This window comes from Pyrgilauda ruficollis, unplaced genomic scaffold (genome assembly GCF_017590135.1).
Source record: "Pyrgilauda ruficollis isolate IOZ18807 unplaced genomic scaffold, ASM1759013v1 scaffold33, whole genome shotgun sequence".
Lineage (NCBI taxonomy): Eukaryota > Metazoa > Chordata > Aves > Passeriformes > Passeridae > Pyrgilauda > Pyrgilauda ruficollis.
The window spans coordinates 5,014,191-5,040,630 of record NW_024524711.1 but is presented as its reverse complement, the minus strand read 5'-3'; the positions used below and the strand labels follow the sequence as shown (position 1 = coordinate 5,040,630).

The 26,440-nt window shown below is 40.3% G+C and overlaps 1 protein-coding gene across 2 annotated transcripts in view; it reads left to right on the top strand.

Moving 5' to 3' along the window:
* Nucleotides 1–26,440, top strand: part of LOC121357364 (gamma-secretase activating protein) — a 45,314-nt gene that overhangs the window by 14,177 nt on the left and 4,697 nt on the right. For both annotated transcript variants that reach the window (XM_041474576.1, XM_041474574.1), the window contains exons 12-27: nucleotides 577–662; nucleotides 5,084–5,161; nucleotides 7,166–7,243; nucleotides 7,713–7,805; nucleotides 9,041–9,258; nucleotides 9,555–9,624; nucleotides 10,259–10,341; nucleotides 10,965–11,018; nucleotides 14,710–14,835; nucleotides 15,262–15,317; nucleotides 15,741–15,772; nucleotides 17,316–17,377; nucleotides 18,904–18,999; nucleotides 23,424–23,494; nucleotides 24,059–24,153; nucleotides 25,274–25,393. In XM_041474576.1, the coding sequence (XP_041330510.1) occupies nucleotides 577–662; nucleotides 5,084–5,161; nucleotides 7,166–7,243; nucleotides 7,713–7,805; nucleotides 9,041–9,258; nucleotides 9,555–9,624; nucleotides 10,259–10,341; nucleotides 10,965–11,018; nucleotides 14,710–14,835; nucleotides 15,262–15,317; nucleotides 15,741–15,772; nucleotides 17,316–17,377; nucleotides 18,904–18,999; nucleotides 23,424–23,494; nucleotides 24,059–24,153; nucleotides 25,274–25,393 (1,418 nt within the window). The remainder of the gene's footprint in view (nucleotides 1–576; nucleotides 663–5,083; nucleotides 5,162–7,165; nucleotides 7,244–7,712; nucleotides 7,806–9,040; nucleotides 9,259–9,554; nucleotides 9,625–10,258; nucleotides 10,342–10,964; nucleotides 11,019–14,709; nucleotides 14,836–15,261; nucleotides 15,318–15,740; nucleotides 15,773–17,315; nucleotides 17,378–18,903; nucleotides 19,000–23,423; nucleotides 23,495–24,058; nucleotides 24,154–25,273; nucleotides 25,394–26,440) is intronic.

Sequence of the window (26,440 nt, the reverse complement as noted above, 5' to 3'; positions counted from 1 at the left end):
ACTGACTACAATCTTCTGCTGCATGTTTTGCAGGGTGAAAATAGACCTTGTAGTTTTAAAAATATGTAAAACCATTAAAACACAGGCAGCATGAGACTGAAAATGTCACGGTATAACAAGTTCCACGTGAGTGTGATTTTGAGCTTTTCTTTTCAAGTATTTCCACTGAAGGTAGTGTCCTTACTGCAGATGAAAATGTGGCTTTACAGACATGGGCTGTACAGTTAGTCTGCAAAACCTTTGAGTTATTAGGTGTCACAAGTATTTGGATTTCCAGTATGTTATGACAACTTGCTTTCACTTCAAAGTATAGTAATGGTTGGACAGTGCAGTAAGTGAATATGAAGTTGTCAGGTATGTTCAAAATTGGTGGATAACAGTGTGCAGTCTTGGGATTCTTGTTTCTAACAGCATTGAGCAAATTGGTTAAAGCCCAATTTAACTTGTATTACAGAACATTTTATTATAATTTAATTAGTATATTTTGGTTACATAGTGACTGTTCTGGTGATCTTTTTGTTGTGATAAATCTCTGTGGATGAAGTGATTTACTTAGTGATCTTTATTTGCTCATAGACTTGTGAATTTTGGATATGATTACTGTCAAGATCAAGATGTTGCATCTAAATCTTTGAACCTTCAGGTTTTCACAAGTAAAGCAGGTAATGAGTAAATCAAGTATGGTCAAAATTACCTCCACTAGTAATTATCATGCAGTGTAATCCTAATTGATTACTGAGTTTATTCATAAAATATTGGAAAACACACAAAAATACAGAAATTTATAATGTGAGTGTGAGATTTGTATTCCTTTAGAGCATACTTGGCAGGTTACTGTGAAGAGAGGGAGAAGGCAACTGTGCTTTATTAGTATTAATAAATTTCTTACCTTCTGAAAGCTGCAGTGAATTTGAGCTGAAGTACCCAGGGTTTTATATATCAACACTAACAACAAAACAGTCACCCAGAAAACTTTTGGTAGCCTAACTTCAAAGAACTGGTACCAGGGAAATCTCTCAGCCTAAGAACACCTTAGCATTTTCCTGGCAGTTTCAGAACCCAGCAGGTACCAAAGTGTGGCTGTGTGTTACATTAAAGCAATCTAATGTTAAAGCTGACCAAAATGATGTTAGAAAGTAAATTCAAGGAAGGTTTTGTCTGGGTTTCTGATCTAGTATATATTTGTGTTACAGAGTGGACATGTGTACACAGAGCATGTGCAGTGCAGGCTTTAAGAGCTTCATATTGCTGTTAGTATGTGGTGTTTAGAAGGTCTAAGTATGTGGTACTAAGCATGGTATGTGCTACTCAAAGGTTTAGTATCTATATGATTCCTTAAACCTAAAATGTTTCTTAAACCTTTAGGATTTTGGAGCCTCCCTCCATCTTGATGTATGCCATGAGCTTTTTTGGATTAAAAGCTTGTCTCATGAGGTATCTGTTCATCACAGCTGTTTTCAGCTTCTGAATTAGACCATCCAGGCAGGCAGAGATGGTGTCTGTTTAACCTTCGGCTGGTCAGCAGAGTTGCACAGGGAAGTGTTGCAGGAGAGGTTTTACATGTTCCTCCCCAAGGCCTGCTGTGCACACAGCGAGCTGCTGAGCTGTCTGCCACTTGCACTGAAATGCCCATTAGTGCAAATCAAGTGAAATACAGCTTTCTTACACGGGTTTCTTTCCTTACCAAGGCAAACTGCATGCTTATGAAGATTAGAGGGAAGGAATTAGAAGTAAGAAAAGCCAAGTTTCTATCTTTCAAATGTAGATTGAGCTTTTTCTCTGTTTCTCTCTTACATAAACAGCCAGTCCAATAATGGAAAATATTATAGATTTGTATATAGGTTTCCTTTTAAAACCTATACTTCTCTGGGGAGGAGTATATTCAGACTGAAGTACCTCCTTGAGTTTAGGATGAAATTCAGTCATCCTCCAACAAGACTTGTTTAGTTACTGTGAAGTAAAATGTTGTTTTTCTGTCTGGTCACACAATATTTAAAGTCTGTGTGGAACCTTTCTAAAGCAAAAGGAAAAGTAAGTGCTTTTCATTGCACTGACTGTGAAGCAGATAATTTGACAATTGCACTTAAATGAGATTACTGTATGTGGCTTATCCTTGAATAGTGTTTAAAACTGAGGATTACCTTGCACAACCCATTTCCAGTAACTAACAGTTTGGACCAAGTTATTTTGGTGCTAAAACCCTATCTAGTTGTTGAAGAACACTGTGGGTAATCACACTAAAGATTCCCTTTTGTGCCTGAGGGGTGATTTGCAAAACTGGACTGCAAGTTCTTTGTGAAGCAGACAGTGCCCGCTGTGGGACTGCTAGCACAGCTCTGATATTAATGCCAGTATCCCTGCTCAGACTTCGGACATCCCTGGCAAAGTGTAATTGGCAAAACTTCAAACTGCAATATTCCATGCAATTTCCCATTTAATTAAACTGTTATTGGCTCCTGCCAATATGAACTCTGAATGAAATCACTTCTCCTTTCTCAGACTTCTGCAGCAGAAAAGTAGTTCTGTTCCTTACACTCAGCACAGACAAAATCTCTCCAGATAAAAACCTCCATGTAATTCTTGAATAGCTGAGATCAAGCAGTTCCAGTCTCAGAATTAACTTGGCAGGTCCAGAATTCAGTGGTTATTAGATAAACACTGTACTATTATATTTTCTCTTAGTGCTTTAGAAATATTTTTCAATTAAATTTGCTCAATATTTTAAAAAATGCAGGCAGTAAGAGGTCATAGACACTGGATTACCATCAGCTAATTATCCCCTGAAATGTAGGCATCTGGACTATGTTTCTAGAGAGAAATAGGATGTGTCATCCAGAGGATGAGTCAATCCATATTTCTTTGTTTGCTGAATACGGCTCTAAATGAGAGATGTTTGGATGGCTGAAGTTAAGTGGGGCAAGTCCCTCCTAAGTACAACTAAACAAAATCCCTGGTGCAATGTACTTCAGTTGTGACATTTGGATGCTTTGTTGAGATGCTGTTACAGCCTCATGTCTTGAGTTTTTGCTTAAACAGAAATGAGGAATTTAGTTAAAGTTTCCTAGGGAAAACTTAATTTCTGCATATCATAGGTGACTCTTACAGTCTCAGTGGGCTGACTTTGTCGAGTGCCAGAGTTGTAACTGCTGTTTCCTGAATAGGAGTAGAACTTAATTTTTAAATTCTTCCTTATTTTCTCTTTATTTATTTATTTATTTTTAACCTTTGTGGTCAAGATATTTTTCTCTTTTATTTCTGGGAAGACAAGTGTCCATCCAAGTATATCCTCACATAAGTCTTCTCACCTTGCAGTATTCAGCTACAGCTTTTACTGTTGGGAAATGAAATGAGTAGTGTGGAAGACCTGGCTCTGCATACAGTTGCAATAGGCTAATAAGCTTTCCCTGCAGCAAGACAACCCAGCTCTAATTTGCAGAGAGCACTGCTAAGGGTAGGAAAGGAGTCTGTGGTGTATTCTCAGTCTCTGGCTGCTCTACTGGGATTGCCAGGACTGTGTCAGATGTAACTTTGCTTGGACACCTGTTGGTCTGAGGCTGCCATGTTTCTGTCTGTATTAACAAAGCACCGTTTGTTATTTCCGGTTGTTTGGAGCTCAGTTTGTTGACACATGGACCAATATTGTTGAGTTTAAGATGCACATCCTATTTACAGTCTCCCATAGCTGCCGTTTCTGTGGTCAGCTTGCACATTGCCCACTGACACTGCAGTCTGAACAGCCTCGCTTGCATGTTGTGCAATTTACAGAGCAGTGTACACAGAAGACTCCAGCATACAAGAAGGAAATTTGCAGTGCTGGAAAGGAGCTGTTGATAATAAAACAGCAATCCAGTGGGTTGCTGGAACTTCTCCAGTCTCCCTCATGAGTCCTGATGCTGCTACTTTAAAAATTATGCATGTTCTGAAAGAAGCCAAGTGCTCTGGCAAAATGCCCTGTCTGTTGTCTGAATGACTCAAATGTCCAAGTGAAACTGTATCAAACCATATTCAGTCAGCTAAGAATAAGCAGAAAGAAAAATTGCATCTTAAGAAAGCAGTTACCTTCCCCAGAAGGCAGAAGCATGAACTATCTCAGCCATATCTGTATCACAGCTATGGTACAGCCTTGTGGTGTGAAATACTGAAACATTTAATCAAATAAAGTAACTGGGTACCTGTGCTTTTTTTGTACTTGTGCTTTTTCCATAATGTGCCATTTTCTGCATAACTTGTATACACAGCCTTTTATTTTTTACAGAACAGTACCTGTGTTAGCATTACTTTATTTTCTTCTTTTAAATCATAAATTTCCAATAAAGGTAAAAGGTGAATGGTCATATTTGTGGACAAGCTTTCCCAGCTGTATTGGGATAATGTGGTTTGGAAGCTGTTTTTAACATGAAAGCCAAAGCATCAGAGTAAGGGGATTAAAGTTTTTATAAGAGATGAAAGCAGGGTTACCATCCAGTGGGGTCAAAACAGGGATCTAGAATTATTCTGGAAGTGGGAAACCTTCCTGTATGCAGTATTCTGGCTGAAATAAGCTTGTCCCAAGGACTGACTTCTCTCCTAAAAAAGGTAATAGCAGTTCTTTGGGCTGGAAAGGGGAGAAGTGGCTACCACTTCTAGTGTGAGAAAGCCTTGGTAGTGTATTCATGGTGCTGCCAATATGAGATTACTTGAGAAGCAAAGAAATATTGTTTTATTATGTTATTGAGCATATCTGACAGCTCCTGAACACAAAATATCTGGATTGAGGCAGTTTGTGGAGAGAAAGGCTTGATCAGTTTTCTGGCTGCAAGCATGTTTTCTCCTGGAAACGGCTAAAATGTTACTTCCCCTAAAAGAAAGAACTGGCCATGACAGGACCCAGGTTTCCATTGTGCCAGATTACCTCCTCTGTTCTTTCTTGATTTTGTTTCATTAGGTAAATGATGATTACAGTCCATAATAGATATTCCCTGTTTTTGAGAGATTATTTTTAGTTTCTAATTTGAAACAGTCTTTATTTGGTTTTGTGCAGCATAAAGATGTCTAGATACTCAGCTGGACAAGTGAATTTTCTTTCCCTGTTTTGTCTTTTTAGGAGGCTTGTGTGTGTGCTGTAGTCTAGTCTCTGATATTCCTCATGAGATCATATACTCCATATATTTTTTACATAAAGGTAAGACTAACTTGTTAACTTACTGTACCTTATTGTGGAGAATGTCAGTGTGCTGAAAGAGTCAGAGAATGCCTTTCAAAACAAATAACTACCAAAGCTGCAGACAATAAACTACTGTGGCTGGTGTTTCAAGACAGCAGCTGCCTTTAGCTGCAGAGTTGGCTTTCCTGCTGTAGGCTTCCTGCCTGATACTGAGTGAGTAGCTTCAAACCAGTGGCCTTGTAAATGGTTATTAATTTGGTCCCTTATTTCTAGCCAGACTTTCCGGCATGCTGAGCACAGACATCAATGAAATCTGTGGGAGCTTGCAGGTGTGTTGTACTTATGCCATAAGGCATTTGTATGGGAAATAGAGCCAACAGCTCTTAGCTTGAATGTCTGTTTAGAATTCCAGTTCAATGTGTCATTTTCACAGCAAGATGTGCAACACCCACTGACTCTAAGAATAGTTGCTGTGTAAGTGGTGCTCTAGCTCTTGAAGTTAAGACCTTTGTTTTAAAATAATAAAGGACATTGTTTTATTCCAATTAGAATAAAAGTTCTTATTATCAAGATTTTCTTATTTGATACATGGACAGAGGGGCAAATTATTTCTAAACTGAGAAGTGATGTAGGATGGAGTAACTGTGTTCAAGTGCACACTATGTCTCTGTTCTACCTTAACTGTTTGCTTTCTTGTGTCAGGATGCTTCCCATATGTCAGAGCTGTACATAACACATTGCTTGCATTATATTGCTGGAATATTGTGGGATTGAGTGAACTACCTTTTTGTGTTCTTGAAGGCATTAACAAATTGGAAAAAGTCCTTTTGGGGTGTGACACACTGTGCATTGCGCTGCTGCGAAGGGCTGATTTCCCCAGACACACCTGATGTGTAGCCAAAGAGTTGTTGGATTGCTTGGAGCCAACCATGGCCCTTGGACATCCTCATCTGTACTAGCAAGAAGCTGAGGATAAATATTGACATTGACTAGCTAAGTCTGAAATGACCTCTGGAAATGGAATGGAGTTGTTTGGTACAGAGCTGTTTGTGGGTTCGTGTAAGATTCATCAGTTGTACAAGAGAATTTTAATAATGATCCTGCAGTGACCCACAGAAGTGGTGGTATATTGGGTCCATTACTGACATTTTGGAGTCCATAAGCCATATTTTGAAGACATTTAAGAAGCTCAGTTTGTTCTGCAGCCTCTGTAATCTTGACTGGAAGCTTCCCACCCCTGCTAAAACAGTCACTGCAGCATAAACAGAGAAGTCACGATGTTGCAGTTGAATTCTGCAGTGCTGGTTTTAGCTTGCATGTGCTCATGCTGGCAAGTGACAAAGTGGTGATGGGGAGTACACTGACTCATTGCAAGCTAACTTTAGTCAGTATTTTGTATGAAAAACTATTATCTTTTGACACCTCTGCGTCTGTAGTGTTGCTGGTGGTGATTTTTCTCTTGGTGGTCCTGTAAACTATGGATCTTATATTGAATTTCCATGCATTATTAAGTAGCATCCTGATCATGATACCATTAGTAACTAGAATCTTCAGCTTTTCTCAGATACAGAGGAAATGTGAGGGCATTGTGTCATTCTTACTGGGTGCCAGCAGTGTGGTACAAGTCTAGATTAGAACAACAGCTGTGCTGATGCATAGCCCATGCAAACACAGCAGGTCTGAAATTGGCCTTTGTATAAACTGAGCTGAACTAAATTAGAGCAATAAGGCGTGAAGATAAGCAAAGTGGAAATTCTTTAAAGCAATTGAAAGATCACCAAAATGTGAAACACAGCTACATAAAGGATTTGCGTTTGGGTTTTTCTGGGGGAAAGGTATTTTTACACAAGCTTGCTCTGGGATGGAGTTCTTCTTTAAACTACAAATGTAGGCCGTGCAGTGCATGGCTAGTTTTCACACACTAAAGAACTGCAGAAGTTTCTAGCTGTAAAGTCGTAGGTGGATTGTAACAAATGGTTTTTATTGTTTGAGGTTTTTAAAGTTTTTTTTTTTTCCCCTCAGGTTACAACAAAACTTTTACAGTTTCTCTGGAAAGAACAAAATCTCATCAATTCAAGGAAGTGGCTTTTATGAATCTTGGTAGGTTACTTGTGTTACTTTCCTGTGTGATTGCCATTCTCTGTGTAGTACAGAGACAAATGGCTAACTCTTCTCTGGAAGGAAAGGATTTTTTTTTTCCTTGGCTTTAGGTAGCAGTGTTATTTTGCTGCTTTTCTTCTGCTTGCCTTTTGTATTTGGCACTTGATATTGCAATGTCTCACGATTATTAAGCAGCTTCCTCTGAAATTGCCTCAAAATCTGTGCTGAACACCAGTTGCTGAGTTCTTGAGTATCTCAAGTTTCTTGAATCCTACCCTGGAAACCCAAATGTACTGCTAGTGTTTCCTGTGTTAATACAACAGCAGCTTTTAATTAACTCATTTTATATTTCCTAGATAGAATCAATTCCTCACAGAGAAGTGGGCCAAGTTGAGAATCATGTGAAAGAGCCTCTTAAAGCAAATAAGTGATCAGGTGCTAAATTGACCACTGTTGTTTCTTTAAATAGACTATTATGTGGCTGCTTATTTGCCTGGCCAGTTCCTGCACCTCCTGAACATTCAACATCCTGACATGCTGTGCTATAGTTTATTTCTGACAGGTATAGTACAACTGCTTTAAGTAATTTAATTGTTGTTGTGGAAACTTGTTCATATCTCTCTACATGGAAGTTGTATTTCTCAATGTTTCCTTATTGCACAGTGTTCTGACAAAGGAAGGATACTGAAAAAATAAGAATGACATTTTTGCTACTTTCCATTTTAGAAAGAGAAGCTGAACTGGCATTTCATACTCTATGTGTTTCATACTTCTTGCTTGTTATGAAATGGAAGAAGACCTTTCACTGAATTTGAAATTCTCTGCCTTGGTTTCATAGTTTCCCTTCCCCCAACTTTCCCCATGGTTCTTGGTCCTCCACTGTTTTCTAATTTCACATGAGATGTAAATTTGATTTTACATTTCCTTCCTCCAATTGAGTTGCTCTAAATGTGTGTGTTTGGAGGGTGTGGGGAAAGGAAATCTGTGTTTCCTTCACCTGATCAGGCTGATGCAATTTAATTTAGAGTCTCATCTGAGATGCATGTTACTTCATTTCCAACGCATTTCCAACAAACACGTCTTTGTGGGAAGTGGTTTATTTTTGGAAGTGGGATGCCTTTGTTTGGAAACAGAAATCTGTTGTTCTGATTGGGTGAAGGGGACATAAATTGTGAAAACTGGTGCAGGGGCAGTGTCATAGGAAGCGAATACCTGTTTTGTATGTGTAATCAAATACTGTCCTGCTAAAAATGAGTGGGAAGTATCACTGCTGGATGGTGGGTCTGATTTCTCTGATGCAAGGGCTCTCAAATACAGTACCTGTATGGTGCCATGGTGGTGAACACCTTCCTGTTCTGGCCATTTGGATTGATGGCAAGAGATCCACCAATAGAAGTTTGTATCATGCTTCTGCACATGAGCAGTTCTGACCTGTACAAGCTGTACCAATAGGTGCTAATTGTAGTGCTGAACTTGTGCTACTGTCCTTGTGCTCTGCTCTGTTCCATCACATGTACTCTGATTTGCCTTCAAAATTGCAGCATTGTGAGCCTGAAATCTCTACACCTTCTCTGTGTCAGCAATAGGGAAGGAGAGAACTGAATATGGACTGTGCTCCTTATCTGCTTTCTTTATGGACCCAGCACCATTCCTACTCCTCTTCAGTATATACTACCAGGGCAGGCAGTGCAAGAGGCAGACTCTTACTGCTGGGTGCCTAGGAATCTTAGGAGAAATACTGGTAGCAGGCAAATTTTATGTTCTTACTCCTTTTGTTCTCAAACCAATATTCTTCAGGTGAGGATGCAAGAATTGACACATTACAAAACTGTTCCATCCGGTCCCCATGGGTGTCAGCAGTCCTGGATTGCAATGCAGGAAGTCTGTATGATGTGAGCATCAGTGACAGTGCCTTGCTGCAGTTCCTACAGAAGAGCAAACAAGACTATGAGAGATTAGCAGCTCTGCATTGTGCCCTGCTCTACTTCCAACACACAGAAGACTTGGAAATGCAGGTGGGAAAAGAATCTCCTCTAAATTTTTTTCCAGTGATTGATGTCTTATACAAAGCAGGAGCAGGGCATGAATGACATCAGCCAAAGAGAGATCCTGATTCACCTGGCAGTGCCAAGAGGCTCATCAGCTGGGCTGCCCTAAACCCTGTTTTCAGTCCAGTCTGTCCTGAAAACACTTATGTCTCTATCACTACTCCATGCAAAGTGTTAACTACCAAAACCAAATGTTCTATACTCTCTTACAACACTTGATTAAACAGAGAGATGTGACAAGCTCTCTGTTCTCATTCTGACAGATTATTCGGTGGATTTCTGAGAACCTGTCAACATGTCATTCTTTTAACCCCATTCAAGAATTTATCATTGGTAGGTATTTCTGTTCCTGCATTCTGAGTTTTCCTGCATACTCCAGTTGACACTAAGGAGAGGCCATGGCAGTGCAAACTGACTCTTATTTCTGAACTTTTTGGTTATGATTTGTATTACTAACCTGCGTTTTGTGGCATTAAGAGACAGTATCAGTAGTTTAGAAGATACACAGACATCTCAAAATCAGATTGGCAGTAAAAACTTCTCAAATGCATTCTTCTGTCTAATGGAACAAATGGATTTATCATTACTTAGGTCTCTGGAGATTGTCTCCTCAGCTCCATTCTCCTCTAGCTCTAGCCCAAACCATTTTTTTCAAAAGGATTTGGCTTATCATGACACTCTTCTAATAGGTAGTCTCTCAGTCTAACCAGTGCAGAGTCTTTGTACAAAGGACCCCTGCAGTGCTGAGCTGTAGCCAAGCAGCTGACCCAGCCCTGCAGCCATCTGGACTTCTCTTCCTCCTTTTGTGCACAGAATGGGACCAGTTCCACAATGGAGGAAGCTGTTTCAGAGACAGCAGCAGGATTTGTCCCTAAAAAAGTGTCAGATAAGGAACAGTGAAGCCTACTCTTGTTGACTGATAGTTTATACAATCTTGCTCTTATAAATCTTTTTACATTACATTCAGCCTCCCTGTACTGCAGAATGTGTCCAGAAACTCAGAACCTGGATAAACTCCTGCCCTACACATCACTGCATGACTGGATTGGGGTAAGATAACAGCTGGTGCTTTAGTTAATAGCTAGAGGGTCTGGTTTTTTATCCCTTAGTACAGCCTATAAGCTTGTGTGTCTTACCTTTTCATAGATATGCTCCAAATTGATACCTTTATGCCTGTGCTTTATGCCTGTTTTAGTGCCAAGTTTTACCCTTTGTGGTGTTTTCCATGAGTCAAATTTTTTGTCAACAAATAAAAGCATTTGCAAAACCAAGAACAGTTATTATAATTGAATGGACAGTCAAATATCTCAGTTTTCATAATGAAGTATTCATTTCTTCTGTATCATATGAGGTTTATAATGAAGACAAAATACATTTAACCAGCAAAGTCATGCAGTTATTTTCAGGTCAAACAGAATCAGTAGAGTTAAGATTTACAAGTAAGCTTGCAGAAGTAAAATAACTTCCAGCAAGACTTTACAGTTAGAGCAAATAGTGTCTTAATTTCTCTGCTGTGACACTGTTCTAATATATTGCTTTTTTTTAAAAAAATAAGGGCACAGTTTTGACTAGCTAGCTAGTTTCCTGGAGGAAATGGGTGATGGAGATTCGTTTAGATGCCCCATGTTCTATGCTGATTTGTAAGACTATAAATAATTTATCTGTATTTATAGGTTATCCCTGGAGTAATATGTGCCACAGACATTATTTCTCTACCTGTGTTAGAGGTAAGTTCCAGTATAAAACCATATTTGTATTTTCAGATTAGTAGCTGCTTTTTTTGTGGATTGGAGGCATGCTAGATATTAATGCAGCAGTATCCCCACTGCCCTATCCAAAAATAGATATGAACAGGAAATTGCTTTGTTGGAAATGATTTATTTACTAAATATCAGTTAATCAGACTCAAAGATGGTGGGGTTTTTTTCCCTTTCTGAAGACACCTCTATTCAACAGGGAGGATTATCCACTAATTAATTGTTAATCAGACTCATACCAATTCACTTTATGACTTTGGTAGCTGAAGGCAGAGGTGGCATAACAGTCAAGTAGGATTTCTACACGTCTACATGTGCCCACTTTGATGGCTGTTTCATTGTGCTGCCATTGGTGTGATGGTTTGTGACCCTCTCACTCTGTTTTGTCCAGAGCATCCTGTGATTGCACTTATGTCAGGGCTTTGGCTACTAAATCTAGACAAATTCCTGCACAGCCTGGAAAGGGCAGTGGGCTGTATGGGGAGAGCAGAGTAGGTTGTTTGGGTAGGAAATTGTACTTTCCGTTGAAAACAACATGAATGATTCTTCCTGTCTTCCCATACCACTCCCTCAGCTCCAGTTTAGAGAAATTCTTGAAATTTTCCTAAGCACTCCCCTACAAAATCTGAAAGAGAATTTTAATAAGCAGTTTCTTGTGGAAGCTAAGGGGAAGAATGAGAAGTTTAGACACACTAGCAACATGTAGGATTAGACTCTGGATACATGACAATGTTGTTCCATGTAGCTCTTTAAAGATGTTCTTATAATTAGTCATAAAGCATCACTGTTCACAAAACCTTTTAAAAATCAGTGAAATTTCCCACTGCTCTCTTACTCTGCAGCAGTGCATCATAGCTGCACTGCACACATTCACAGGCTTGCTGTCAGGGAATAGGGCTTTGCATGGCTTTGCTTGGAAAGGCTGCCCTGGGAACTGGGACACCTGGGAAAATCACATCTTGAGAAAATTTGTGTGCAGATAATCCCTGTAATTCACTGAGGTCAAAGTTAGCAGGACTTTAATTTGTCTGAGATTGAACCTCAAGCCTCTGGGGGCACATGCCTTTAGCAGCTATACTTCCTGATTGTGGAACTCATTTCCTATTTCTGTCTGAAACCTAAACAGCTTGAAAAGGTCAGAGTTGAGCTAAAGACAAATATTTCCTGCTACTTTTGATGGCAAATTGCTGTGACTCTTGCATAAGGACAAAGATGCTAATGCACAGGGTAAGGTTTAATGCTCTGGCTGTTTTGTACCACACCAGTGTCACAAACCCCCCACAGCCTGAGTTTAAGTGGTCAGCTGGTGTTTCAGTTGGTGCATGTTGTTAGCATCAGGAGTCAGACCCTGGTGACAGATCCGGTTCTACGAGTACTATTTCTGTTGCAGAGATTTTATGACATGGTTAATTGTTACTTTGAGAACTTCTTGGAGTTCTCAAGTCCATGAGTTGTTGAGAGCTTTTGGGAGGGCTATGTCCATATTCACATTCAAAAATTGCTCTGTTTGGGTATCAGGTGTTTTTATCACTGAATTCTTGTTCATCAAGATACACTGAGAAAGAGGGAATGGTTAGTCCCATTGTCCAAAAGCACCACATAAGGATTGCAATCAATAAGTCTAATTTCCCCCCTTTTTAAGCACAAACCAAACTTGCAGGGTATGAATAAGTTAAATTGGAAAGGAGGAAGAAGGAAGATAAAGATTAGGAGGACATCCAGGGGAAGAGTGAAAATATATAGTGCAAGAAATTGTCAGAGCACCAGGAAAGAATTTCTCCCTTGTGCTCTGCTGAGCCCCGGGGATGCAGAGTGATGCTTTACACTCTCTGAATGCCATCACTGCTGGGGAGACACAGCACTACAGTCCTGAGAGGCATGGGCCTCTTGAAGGCAATTGTCACCCCACATCTTTTCCAAAGGGTTAGCAGAGAGCTCTCTATCTTCAGTTAAGAACTCACTACTTATGAAAGGCTTCATGGGAGCTTTTCATGTATTGCAAACTGGTAAGGCCTTGCTTTGACTTCTGGTAATACAATGTCTTTTAAGTGTCATGCTTAGGTGTTAATTCTTGACTCTCTAGAAACGTCTCCCAAATAAACACCTAAGATGAAGAACCCTTCTCTTTTTAGTCCTTGCCCTGATGATCCTCAAGAAATAGTAGATTTAATTGAAAAAATCCTTTACTTTAAACTTTCGGCTTTTTAATGAGATTTAATACAATCCATCTTTTTGGGATTAAAAGCAGATAACACTCAAGCCTACCACTTCCTGTTAGAGATTTCTTATATGAAAGAAAATTACTGTCTTGCTTCCCCCTGCCACATATTCACGCCCAGTGTGGCCTGAACACAGTTCTGCAGTGGTAGTGCTGTTGCATGGATTGGTCACTAGATGATACCCTTATGCTGTATTTAATATTTCTCTGATTTCATATTGGTAACATTTAGGCAACATTCTGCAGTAGTAGGTTGTAGATCGCATGGGTTAGGTACAACAGAGTGAACATATGGTGCCATATGTGATCGTAGTTTGCAGCTGCTAAGTATAACTAATATGAAGCAAAACCCAAGATTTATTTTCTCTGCTGGAGTTACAATAATAAAGTGACAGTAGGCACTGGCAGCAAGAGGAAAGTGGCTGGCAGGATTGAGTCTTTGAAATTTATTTTCCTTGACAAATTATAGTTAATAGTAGGAAGCGGTTTCTTCCTTTTGAGGTTTTCTTTTAAGGTTATTGTTATTGTAGGATAGTTGAGAGGAGAGAGCAAAATCCAGTATGTACTAACAAGTGGAGGAATATTGTGAATTCAAAGCTCTATTCAAATGTTGTTACTGTAGTGTCTGTCATGGGAGATAATGTATATTAAGAGGGGCAAGAACAGCTCGTAGCATCTCTTGTTTTTTAAAACTGTCAAAAAGAATTGCCTTCATCTCATCTCTTCTTCAGCAATGCCTCCCATTGCATCTTGCCCCCCTTATAAACAGTGGCTTCAAATTTTTATACCCAGTCCAAGAAGTAGCTTAGGAAACTGTTGTGCTTTTGTTTCAGTTTTGATCCTCCTGTCTGTTCACAGCCAGGTTTAGATTAATTTTAGTATTAGAGTCAAATGCTTTAGAATTGCTATGGAAATTGTTGGATTTTGTTTCTTTTCTGGGATGAAGCACTGTTACTTGGGGTTGGTAAATGGATGTTTGCAATCTAAGCATTAATGCAGCTTGAAATTAGTGGCGTCCTGCAGCTATCGTGGCCATGGTGGTATTCCTCTCTTTGGAACTACTAGAAACCTCAAATGGGATTTATTTGACCAAATGTAAACATTTACATCTAAGTTAGTAGCCTAAGGCTCTTTTTACAGTCAGAGGAAGTCTAGACAATATGGCCAGTGTAGTCTGTGGTGCAGTTCTTCCCATCTCAAACATGTAAATAGGTCAGATGAATTGTGACCCAGAAACACTTGTTCCTTTCCAGGCACAAAATCTTGACTTCAAGTCAAGTAAGTGCCATTCCATCAAGAGAAATTAGTTTTGCTGCTTTGGTTTAACTTTTTTCATTTAGATTGTTTTTAGACTAATCACATGTCTTTGCAGTCAGTGGGAGGGTGATGAGGTATTTCTTTAAGAGAGCAATCTATATTCATGCTTTCTCTGCAACACTGCAGTTCCAAAACTCCAAAGGCTTCTGGGAGAAACTCAACTCAAACTTGGAGAGTGTGAAGTATGCAGAGCCGCACTTGCACTACCACAGTAAGGGGCTCCGGAGGGAATGGCGTAACCTTTCGGAAGAGGTGAGTGAGAGGCACTGGAGCTGAGACACTGGAACCCTCCAGAGCTGCCTCTGAAATGGGTGTTTTATAGTCAAGCATGGACAAGTTGGCGTTTTTATTTTGAAGATAAATAAATGGGAATCTGATTATCAGAAATGCAAAGACTTTTGCAGTCATTTCACCTAAGGTCATTGCCTGTAAGTTTTGTTCTCTTAAAATAATGCAAGAAATTAAAGAAAAGCAGAACTTGCTCTGTATTGTCACAAGGTTTACATGTGTGAGTGTGTGAGAGCACAGGCACTTGAAAGATGGTGTGAGGCCCCACTGTGTTTTACTTCCATTCAAAGAGAAAATCAGATTAATTTCTGATCTTTATTCTGTCAGGGAGTATTTTATTTGGTCTTCTGTTTTGCTCATTTTGGGATTTTTGTTTGTTTTCCAAACCAGAGAGAGGAGAGAAGAACCACAGCATATTTGAGGAATATTTTTGAAAATGCCAAAAAGTATGTACTGGTTTATATTATATTTACTCCTTTTTATTTTGAACAAATATGTTGGAGGAATTAATGTGCCATTTAATTAGTTTTTTAGTATCTGATTAGAAGATACTTTCTTATCTTTAAAGAAGATTATCCTGATGAAAATCAGTTATTCGAATCCTTGTAATCACTACAGCATGATCTGAAATACAGGCCTCTAGAGCTAGGGAATTTATGGTAGATGTGAAGTCATTCTCATGAAACCTAGACAGATAGAATTTTTTTTAATGCTATCTACTATTTTTACTACATTTAGTCACATGTACTGTTCTCAGATGTCTTTAGCCATCTTTGAAAGATCAAAGGCTCATTTGAGTTTTTAATGATGTTATGAAAGCCTTTAGAGTATTGCATATGAAGCACACTGATTTTGGTTTCAAACCCCAGGGTGCTTTCTCATCTGGACACTTGGGACTCTGGTAAGTGAAACTTTTCTTGATGTAGGCCTTAGCTGTAAGAATTAGATTTATTAGAATATTTCCATCCAGCTGTTGTTTGCTAAAAATCAGTTGCTATGTGTGTTTTCAGCACAGAAGAGTTTGAGAATTTAAGATGAGAAGAAAATTTTCATGTACTAGGAAATGCTTGAAAATAAAGTCCCTAGTTCATATTGGATCTAACAACATAAGCAATAAAATGTGGTCTGCTAAAGGATATCTTCAGGATTTTTCTTGTGGAGCAGAGTATCAATGACACCATGTTACTGTTGAGTCTTGTCCACTTGGAGCTGCCTTTGCAACATCAGAACTTGTACAGGATATTAGGGCTGGTGAAAAAACGTGGTGTAGAGAGAGCAGTTTCCTTAGGCCAGAAACACTTGAGATTTTTTGATGCTCAGTTCCTCTGTCACAAATAAGTAAAACTGAATTTAGTGGTGTATCATGTTCCTGCTGTTCACACATCAGTGCCTTCCTTCTATGTGCCCTGCCACTAATCTAAACTGTGTGCTGTGACATGATGCTCATGTAAGTGCTGCTTGGTCCTTTTTTTACCAAGAATTTTCAGTGTACTCATTTCCAGCCCCTGACAGCAGTCATCTGTGTCACTGCTACTTATTGCAGTGGGCTCTGACTTTGAGAGACTTTGTATCAACTTTGTGAACCTCAGCATCGTGTTTTCAAAGGTGCTTATTGATAAAGAAGTCAGATGTTTAAATGTTATAGATAATTTCTAAATAGCTGCCATCCAGTAATAAGCATCTATGTAGTGTTTCCCTGTAGATTTGTCCTTGAGTCCTTTAAAATCAATCAGCATGGGTCTTTGTGCTGCTAAGTGGCGGTGTAAATGTATTTGAAGGTGGGCAAAAACAGGTGAAAATTTTGAAAGACTTCAGCACTTGGTTCCATAAAATCTTGTGTTGGTTTTGTCTGTATCATGAAATAGATGATTGGCTTTCTTCCTTTGTTTTAGTAGACAGGAAGCACTGATTAGGAAATACAGGTTATTAATTTCAGCAGACACTGTAATCTCCTTCCATTTAGTTAGAGAAGTTGTGTTCTTTTCATAGTGGTCTACAAATCTGAGTAACAGAAGCAATCAGATCATGGGAGAGAATCAGTGGGAGGTGATTCCCTGAACTATTTACTTTCTGTCTAGCCATTTTCTTGGAAAACCCATGCAGCTGCTAGAGTTTGTTTGTTTGTAAATGACAAGATCTAAGTAGCACATTAGTGCTGGTGTTACCAGAAAGTTCTCTCTGCCTCTTTGCTCTCAGCACACTGTGATAACTCTTACTTAAATATCAAAGAGAAGAAGAAGTGGATGGCAGACAAAGGATTATTTTCCATTTTTCAGTTTTCTTATTCAGTCCATGGTTCTTCAGTGTCTTAGTTCTGTAGCTGAGTATGTCAAACCACAGCTTCTGTTTGCTTCTCTGCTCCTAAGTATTTTGAAGCTGGCTGAATTCTTGTGATAGTTCTGTAGTGCCATGTTCTTGAATGATTGTTGCTCTGTTTGTTTCAGAGGCAAGGCTGGTACCTCTCTTTGAAGAGGAGGATTATCAGCAGCAGTTGCTCATGGGACTGGTATGTGCTTTTGTCAGTGTGCACTAGAGGACGCACAGGCTCCACAGATGTGTGAGGAGTGACCTTCCCAGTTCCAGTGCTGAGTGGAAGCTCACTCAGGGTAGCTATGGGGCAAACATGGCATTTCCTAAGTTTTAGAGTTCATCATCATGATATTATCTTAGCAGGTTATTGTGAGGCATAGGGGAAAAAAGGAATAGAAAACTGATTTCTCAAAATGCTTTTTCCCAATATAACTTTGGCTGGAAACCGGGAGGTCATTTAATCTGTCAGTTATTTCTGGACTACTTTATGCCTTTGAAACATATATAAGTGAATTCCTCCCCCTCCGTTCTCTCATTTAGATGAACAGAGATCTTCTTGCTTCTCAATTTAACACCCTTTTTACAGTTTCTTTTTCCTTCTACCTCACTTCTGAGACTTATTATGGCCATTCTGAGGTTCCTTCTTCTTTTCCACTGTTTTTGCCAGTGATCTCCTTAAAGGATCTACCATCTATATGCTTCTGGGCAATAAATTCTGTCTCAAATTCTTACCTGTCCTCCCTCTGTCTTAATACATATCTTGGCTTATCTTTTGTTCTCTTACTTTTAAAATAAACTAATTCTTCATCATGAACTAGAAGGTCTTAACAGTGAAGAGCAGATCAACACTGTCCTGTCTGTTCACATCTGAGGCAAATTTTCCTTCTTTGCAGTAATCTCCCTGTTTCCAAATTTTGCCTCTCTTTCTCTGCAGCTTTTCTACATCCTTCCCCTCCATTTATTCAGACAGATCCAAAAAGCAGGTCACTTTGTCTATGCCTTTCTCATACCTGTATTACTGTATTGACACACTGAGATTAGTCTACATATAAGTTCCTTGAGACAGAAATTTTTATTTGCTCCAGTTTCACTCTGAGCTTCTTAGTAACTCTCAGAAAAGAGCCAGCATGGACTTGAGTTGCAATCTGAAGCTACATGAGGTCAGCGAATATTTCAGACAAGAGAGAGTAGGGAGTGGCATGGACTGTATGTTAACAAACACCCAACTTTAATGACTTCACAATTAATGTTTAACCTGAAATTGCTATTAATCACTCTGGTTCTCAGGTTCTTGGCAACTACCACAAATTGTACCTCTGCTAGTTTTCTCTCTCATAAAATCTCTCAGGTATATTTGTTTGTACTAAGTACTTATATTCTTAGAATTCAATGTTATATTTAAATTCTTCTTTCATCCAGTTCCCTTGGCTTTGCACAGAGAGGTGTGAGAACTGTAAGCTTTTTCTTTTCAGTGTCATGGAAAGTTCAACTTAGTATTCATTTTGCTGAATTTGCACCAAGTAACCATTTAGAATATTCACATCTGGTGATGAGTTTAGGGAGATTGTACAGCAGCTTAGGGTCTCACTCTGAACTGGAGTTTTGTAATGGGGAAATGTTTTGTTGAGCCAGTGCCTATTGATCAGGTCCTGAACCTGCTGCAGCTTTTGTGTTTCTTTGAAGATGCCCAACAACAACAAATTGTTGGCTTTTTTTTTCTAGATGGTTGCTCAGCTGAAGGATCACCTTATGAGACATCTACAATATATTGGAAAAAAGAAGATTGACCAAATAGTTTTGGATTATGTTGCAAACCTGGTTAGTTTGATTTCATAGTCACTATTGTGAGCAAGTATGTATTTGTTGGATTGTAGGTCCTTGGGTGTGTACCAGTTGTATGTAGCATATATTTGGTGGGAAGAAATTGTTTTTAAGATATTTAAATATATTTTTCAGCCTAATATTGTATAAATGGATAAAGAAAATTGATATTATTTAAATATTATTTAAAAAGTTGTACCAGTCACTCAGAATACAGAAGAAATGGTTCCATTTACAGCTTGTGCAAGTATAGTCTACTCCCAGAAATAAAATGAGAACTCATCCTGAAAGTTTAAAGCTGTTAGATCCATTTGGTTTCCTGTAGAACACATTGCTGCAGGTCTTGAATAATCAAAGTGCCACCAAGGGAAATAAAAAATGAACAAAAAAAGACGTCACTACAATCTGACATGTGGGTAAATCACCACCACTCCTACACAGTGCCTTCAGTGGGCTGTGTGTGTTTCAGGAGACAGTTTTGCATGAAGAAATCTTTGTAAACTGCTGTGAAAATTTGCTTTCCAAACTCTTATTTTTCTGTCTTTCATCCTCTTGAGACCTTTAAAAAAAAAAAAAAAAGGTCACAAAAACCATAACTTGTGCACAGAATTTATCTACTTGGTTTTGTCTGTCTCAAGATCATGTCCTTTAAGTGCAGAATGCAGAGTGCTCAAAAACTTGCATGGCAACTGTAAATCCTGTTCTTTGTGCCAGTGTTCAGTAGAAGCTCCCCACAGTGCTGTTTTCTAGGGATGAAAACCTTGGGAAACTTCCTTGAGGCTACTGATGCCTGCATCTCCTCCAAAGTCCTGTGTGAGTCAGTCACTCTGTCAATGTCACAGTGTTCTCCGAACCCCTGCAGCCCCACTGCCGTTCCTGACTTTTCAGGCCTCACTTTGACAACTTCACAAGTTGTTTCACTGGTAATTGGCAGACTTTTATGTATCTGTGTAGGAAAGAAACTGAAACTAGTGGTTGATTAAAATAGGAACAGTACAACATGAACCAAAGCTCTGTACCTGGAAATGGTGCTGAAAAAAGCCCAAGTGGAACATTTATTCTCCTTTTATTCAATTTCTAATAACAATTTGTTCACTTTTAGTAAAAACTAAGATAAAAAATGTGAAAACATCTATTCAACCTTGATCTGCAAGGCTAAATTATTGTAGACTAAATCTTGCAAAACAAATCTCAGCTCTCCCCACAAGAAAACTCTCAGAACTAATTCTCTCAACTCAATTGACAGGCTTGTTCTTAGAAAAGCTACTATAAGTGAAGATAACGTGCCTCTAAAAGTTGCTTCTGCTTTTTGCGGATGCATCTTAGGCACTGTTTGGAAATCTTTAGAAATTATTTCATTTTTAACCTTATGTTTCCCCTCATCATAATTAGAAACTCTTACATCTCAAACCTTTCCATATCCTGAATGTTTCAGAGTTCTTCAGGGGAATGAACTGGTATGAGCCTCCCTGCACTTCTTCTGTAGCATCAGAAGTGAGTAGCAGAGCTATTGAAACTAATGAAACAAGAAGAGACTTGAAGTTTGTCTGTTTACTTTCATAAAATATTTCACATTACATTCAGGAGCCCAGGAGTGGCTGAGATTAGACTCTGTGGTGTGTAGTCACTGTGTAAATCAATTGCAGAAGAAGTCAGAGAAGCCAAAACTTGGGAGCACTGAGAGTTTCTTACAAAACAACAGGCAAAGGCTGGTTGCTGTCAGAGAACTGTGTGTTCCTGTATACAGAGAAGTAAAGTGGGGAAGTGTGAATAACACACCTCAGTGGGAATTCCTTCTTTGCTGAGGAGCTCTGCAGAAGCTGGAGTGTGCCTGGTTCCCAGTCCATGTGCCACCTTTCCTGCAGTTGTTATTGTATGTCCATAGGCTCTCTCTCCTCTGCAATCACTTTACCTTAGCTTTGCTCCACATCTGTTTCTCTCACTCAGTGAGGCAAGAAATGAGAGAAATAACTTAGAGAAGCAATGTGACATTTGCTGCCCTGACAGCAAGTGGAAGGGGAGGCAGGGTGAGCAGGCAGTCTGTGGCACAGGAAACAGGCAGACCTGAATAAACTACTGGAATTTCTCTGCACGTCGCTGCAGTAGCTGCACATTTTCCCCTGATGTCTGTAGACTCAGCTGCAGAGGAACAGAAGACAGACACCATTTAGATTTGAGTTTCCTCGGGAGGAGGAAGACTTTCATACTACTGCACAGGAGGGGATCTGAAAGACAGCAAGACCTTGTCTCACTTCCTTTTCTCCTTTGCTCCTGGTTCTTTTCTTTGACTTTCTTTGGCTTTGAAGTCTTTCCTGTAGAAATAGCCAAGGGAGCTGAGCACTTGTGGTTCCCAATTGCTTTAGGGGAACTTCAGTTTCCTTGGCACCATTGTCTGGAACTGTAGATGTTTCAAGACAAGGTGGCAGCACTGTCAGCCAAGGCCTTCCTGCATGTGCTGCCTTGCTGATGGTCATGTGTTCTCTTGTTAGTTTAGAGCGCTTCAAGAGAAATGGCTTCATGTATGTGCCCCAAAAAACTTCTTATTTTGTGTCTGTTATTCAGGGAAAAATGGCCTCCCCTGCTATGAGTGTAGCTCTTAACTTGGCTGCCCCAGACACCCACTGCTAACCTCAGACAGGAAGCTGCCTGTACTCCTTCCATCAGACAGATAATGCTGCCTTTCTCTCATGCACATTATCTTGTGTGTTTTGTTCTGAAAAAAAAAAAAAGATTAAGACGTGGGTTATCTTTCTGTATGTATTTTCTACAATGCCAAGAGTAGATGTTGATCTCCAAAGTGAGTTGTGCTGTTAGTGAGGGTGTCACATCACAAACATTCATGTATTCAAGATGCAAGTAAGTTGTGATAGCTTGGATGGTTATGACTTAAGAAGTTAAGCTTTCTGTGCCCTGTGAAAGCTGTACAGTTTGCTGTGTTGTTAAGCAAAAAATGCTTATTCTGGAATAGCACACTCTTGAAAACCATTTATGTTGCACAAATAATAATTGGTGATTTTCAAGCTTGTAAGAACCTTGACTTCAACACTGATCCTTCTGATCCAGCTGCAGCTCCTGATGCAGAGGCCTTAGCTGCACTCTCTGTGCTGGCCAGAGCTGAAATTCTTTCCAGCAGCAGGTGTGGTTCTTGTGACCCTTCTGTGGAAACTGGAAATCACTCATTTCCTAGAAAACTTGCTATACTCCAGAAAGATTAAATTGGATCTTTCCACTGCACCTAGAAAGTGTGGAGATGGCAAATATTAGGTAATTATTTTGCATCAGGCAGCTGTGCAAGCCTGGCTCAACTCGTGGTGGATGGGAAAGGTGCTACCTTGTAGAGCTTTCTGGCCAAGGTACAGAGGAACACTCGGGAACATTACTGAGGATAAATATAGCAGTTCTGGCCTTTGCATGCAGATCTCTCCTGTGTGTCCTGTTTCTCTCTTGCTTAGAGCCTGTGATGAGTCAGACAATGGAGAGGGCAAAGCCTATGGGGGAAGAGAGAGTGGGGGAAAAAGCATTCCTGGATTCTGACCATCTGGAGGGAGGAAAAGTGTTCCTAACTTCTTGTGACACCTCTTTGCAGAACAGGTGCCATACTAGTTTCCTGAGTTTCCTGGGATTGATTGATTGCTGTGCTTTGAGGGCCAGAGATAAAAGGCACAGAGGAAGTGTCTCAGTTGTGTTACTGAGATGTGGAACTGGTTACACATGACAACCATGAGGAAGTTATTTCCGCTCTTCCGTGTGTGGTTTCTCTTTCAGCTGCAGAAGCTGAGGAGGCCCAAGTGAGAACAGGGCTTGTGGCTTTGGTATATGCTGACTGTGTGTGGTGGACGTCAGTTTGGGAGCACGAAGAACAACAACATGGGCCAAGGGATTGTTTCACTTCACTGGGGACAAAAAGGAAACTCCGTAGATGAGGAGGGGCATTTGTTTGTCTCATTTTTCCTCCTTTCCAGGACTAGATCTGTGATTCCTCCTGCATACTTTTCTTGGCAAACTGAACATTCCACTGTCTTCAACGTTATCTGCTTTTGCTGAGCCCTTGGGACGGTTCCTTGCCAAATGCTCAGCCACTTGGACATGCTGATTTTGTTTCATGGCAAGCAGATCTTGGAGAATTTGCTGCAAGAGCCTGAGATCAGTTATCTCCAAGAAGCACAGTGTGTTAAGCTGCTGTATGTCTTGCATGATGCTTTCATAAGCTGGAAGCACTTTAAACAGCTGGAATAGGGCAATTTGTTACAATTCAAATTTTAATAACTTTACATTTTAAGGCCCTAGAGAAAAAATTGAAGACTTAGTAGGAGTCCCCTGAGAAGTTTTTGACATAAACTGGTGTGTGGAATGAATGAAGGCCAAGAGCCTGCTGTACATAAGCTCCTGGAAACATCCAGTCTTCTTTTTTTTTGTTTTAGCTGAATCTGGTGCACCGAATAATGAAAGAAGTTTGGAGGAGATACCAGCTTCATTCCTGTATCTTCTGCTTGTGAGCAAGTGATTTGTTAAAGTTTTTATCCTGCCTTTTAAAATACGGACGTAATGATTTTGGTCTTCATCAGAAGTACTCCTTTGAACAGTCAGTGCTTATGCTGCTGTCAGTGTCAATGTTACTGTCACTTACTCTTCCTAAGGATCCTGCTGGCCCTCTCTAGGGCAGTGTGAATATTAACCACACAGGCAGTGCTATGGCTGGAGCTCAAACTTGCTGAGTTTGCAGTGGTCCTAAGCTGGGTGGTGGGTGTTAAACACCTCTAATATCCAGGTCACTCACACCAGCACCATTTTACCTGTTGCTGCTGATTCCAGGTACTGCTGAGGGCCCTGTAAACGTGCATCAGTGTGGGGAGGAGATGGGGACACCACAGAGACTGTGTCTGCAGCACTGGGCAGCTGGTGCTGGCTCAGACACCTCAGTAAACAAGGCAGCATCCCATGGCCCTGCATCCCAAAGGCAGGCATTCAGTGCACTCCCAGTGTGCCAAATTGACCCTCTCTCCAGGAGAGAGTGGGTGCCCCGGGTTCTTAATGTGTTGCTACTTTGTTAACTCAGTGATGAGAGAGGAAGTGCAGGAGAGTTTGCGGTGTTCCACATCATGAGTCGGATTCTGGAAGCAGCAAATGGCATGTGCATGCCTTTACCTCCTGGTAAGTTCTGTGTTTTGCTGTTTTAATCTTGAGTGAGGAGAGCAGTGCTGTAAATTCCTCCCAGCACAGCACTGGTTGCAGCACATGTGTCAAGTTAGCTTTGGCAGTATTGACAGCTATTCAAGTCAGTTATAGAGGGGAAGGCTCTTGACAAACCTGTACAAGTGAAATGAAACAAAACTAAATAGTTACTAGAAACAGAGAAAACTAAACAGAGGTTTCCAGTGGAATGTGTGGGTGCAGTCTTATCTTAGAATTAGGATTTAGACTCCATTCACATATATATATATTTAGACAACTGGACTTCAGTGTCAAGAGCCACAAGGGAAAATCCTATCCTGTAGAAGATAGAGTGCTTTTTCTCATTATCTTGCCTTGCTAATAATTTTCAGTTTTTTCCTGAAGGGATTACTTCCAGCCTTGATGGAAAGCTGGTCTTGATAGTAGATTTTCATTTTCTAGAGCTCTTCATAATTCTTTACATCATTTTCAAATCACTTGCTTATTTTCCTTAGGGAAAGACATCTTGACATCTTAATATCTTAATGCTTGCCAATTCTGTTTGAATCTTTCTGGGTTTTATTTCCTGATCTGTCTTCAGTCATTGCAACTGCTTTTGGTATGAGTTTGTCCCTCAGTCTGTGTGGGCACAAATGCTGCCACACAGTAGTGTTACATGATAACAAGACCATCATCAGACTGATGTCAAAGGAAAGCTGAAGTATTAATGCTGCCCATGGCAGTGTCTTCGTGGCAACAACATCCTGAGGGTAGTGAGGCCTCAGATTTTGATTAATTAGGAGGAGAGAGGGGAGATAAAAGACAAATTAATAGAACAATTCAGATATAAGGCAACAGCTTGGAGACATTTAGGGACCAGTGTATGACTTTAATGACTGTTTTCAATCCCCTTAGCTTTCTTCTTTCTGACAAGATTGTACTTGAGAGGACTTAAAGGATGTCTAAATAAGACTACCTGACTTGATAAATTGATTTCCTCACCAACTATAAACAATCAGAAGTCAAGGGAAGTGATGGCTTTAGCTAGAGTAATTCCAGCCTTGAACAGAGAATTAGAAAAAGCTACATATTGTACCAAACAAGTTTGTCTCTTTCACAGGTTTTCACACTCTGCACCTGGGTCTTGGTGTTCGATGTCTCCCTCTGCACACCCTCCTGCACTATATTGACAATGGCATCTTGCAACTGACAGAAACGTGTGTCGGGAAATTGCTGAAAGGTACAGTGAACAGGGTGTTTCATTTGTTACCAGCCAGCTAACTGGGAGTGTTGTCCTTTCAGCCACTCCCCTTGGACACAGGTTTTATTGCCCAGGACACTCAGCTCTCCTTAGAGAGAGCTCTCCTTGTTTCAGTGAGGACTGTAGCTGATGGTGTTGCCTACCTGAAAGGAGAAAGTTAGGGCTCAGGCTATGTGATTGGCCTTACCACAGCACACAAAGAAATATCTCTGGAGAGAATTTGTGTTTGTAGTTTTTCCACTTGAGACTTCTTAGAAAAACAAATACTAAAGATCATCATAGGATTTGTTGGAGAATTTCTGTGACCCTGTGAAAGTGCACACCTGTGTGTAAGGAAGTTGGTCTGCTGTCCAGCCCTCAGCTTTTGCTTTATGTTTGGAAAGAGAAGAACAGGCCTGTCAGTCAGACCTCATGGCTGGGGAAGCTGATGGAGCAGATCACCTTGAGTGCCATCACACGGCATGTGCAGGACAACCAGGGGATCAGACCCAGCCAGCATGGGTTTGTGAAAGGCAGGTCCTGCTTGACCAGCCTGAGCTCCTTCTGTCACTGAGTGACCCACACAGGGGGTGAGGGAAAGACTCTGGGTGTTGTCTACCTGGACTTTACTGAAGTCTTTGACACCATTTCCCACAGCATTCTCCTGGAGAAACTGACTGATCATGGCCTGGATGGGAGCACTGGTGGCTGGTCCCCAGTGGGGTTCCAGAACTCAGTATTGGGCCCAGTCCTGTTTAATGTCTATCAGTGATCTGGACAAGGGCATCAAGCTCTTCCTCAGCCATTTTGCAGATGACACCAGGTTGGGCAGGAGGGTAGGAGGGCTCTGCAGACACATGAGCAGGCTGGATTGATGGGCTGAGGTCAGTTGTGTGAGGTTCAACAAGGCCAAGTGCTGGGTCCTGCCCTTTGGTCACAACAACCCCACACAGCATCACAGGCTGGGGCAGAGTGGCTGCAAAGATGCCCAAGGAGTGCTGGTCAGTGGTGGCTGAACATGAGCCAGCTATGCCCTGTGATGTGCTG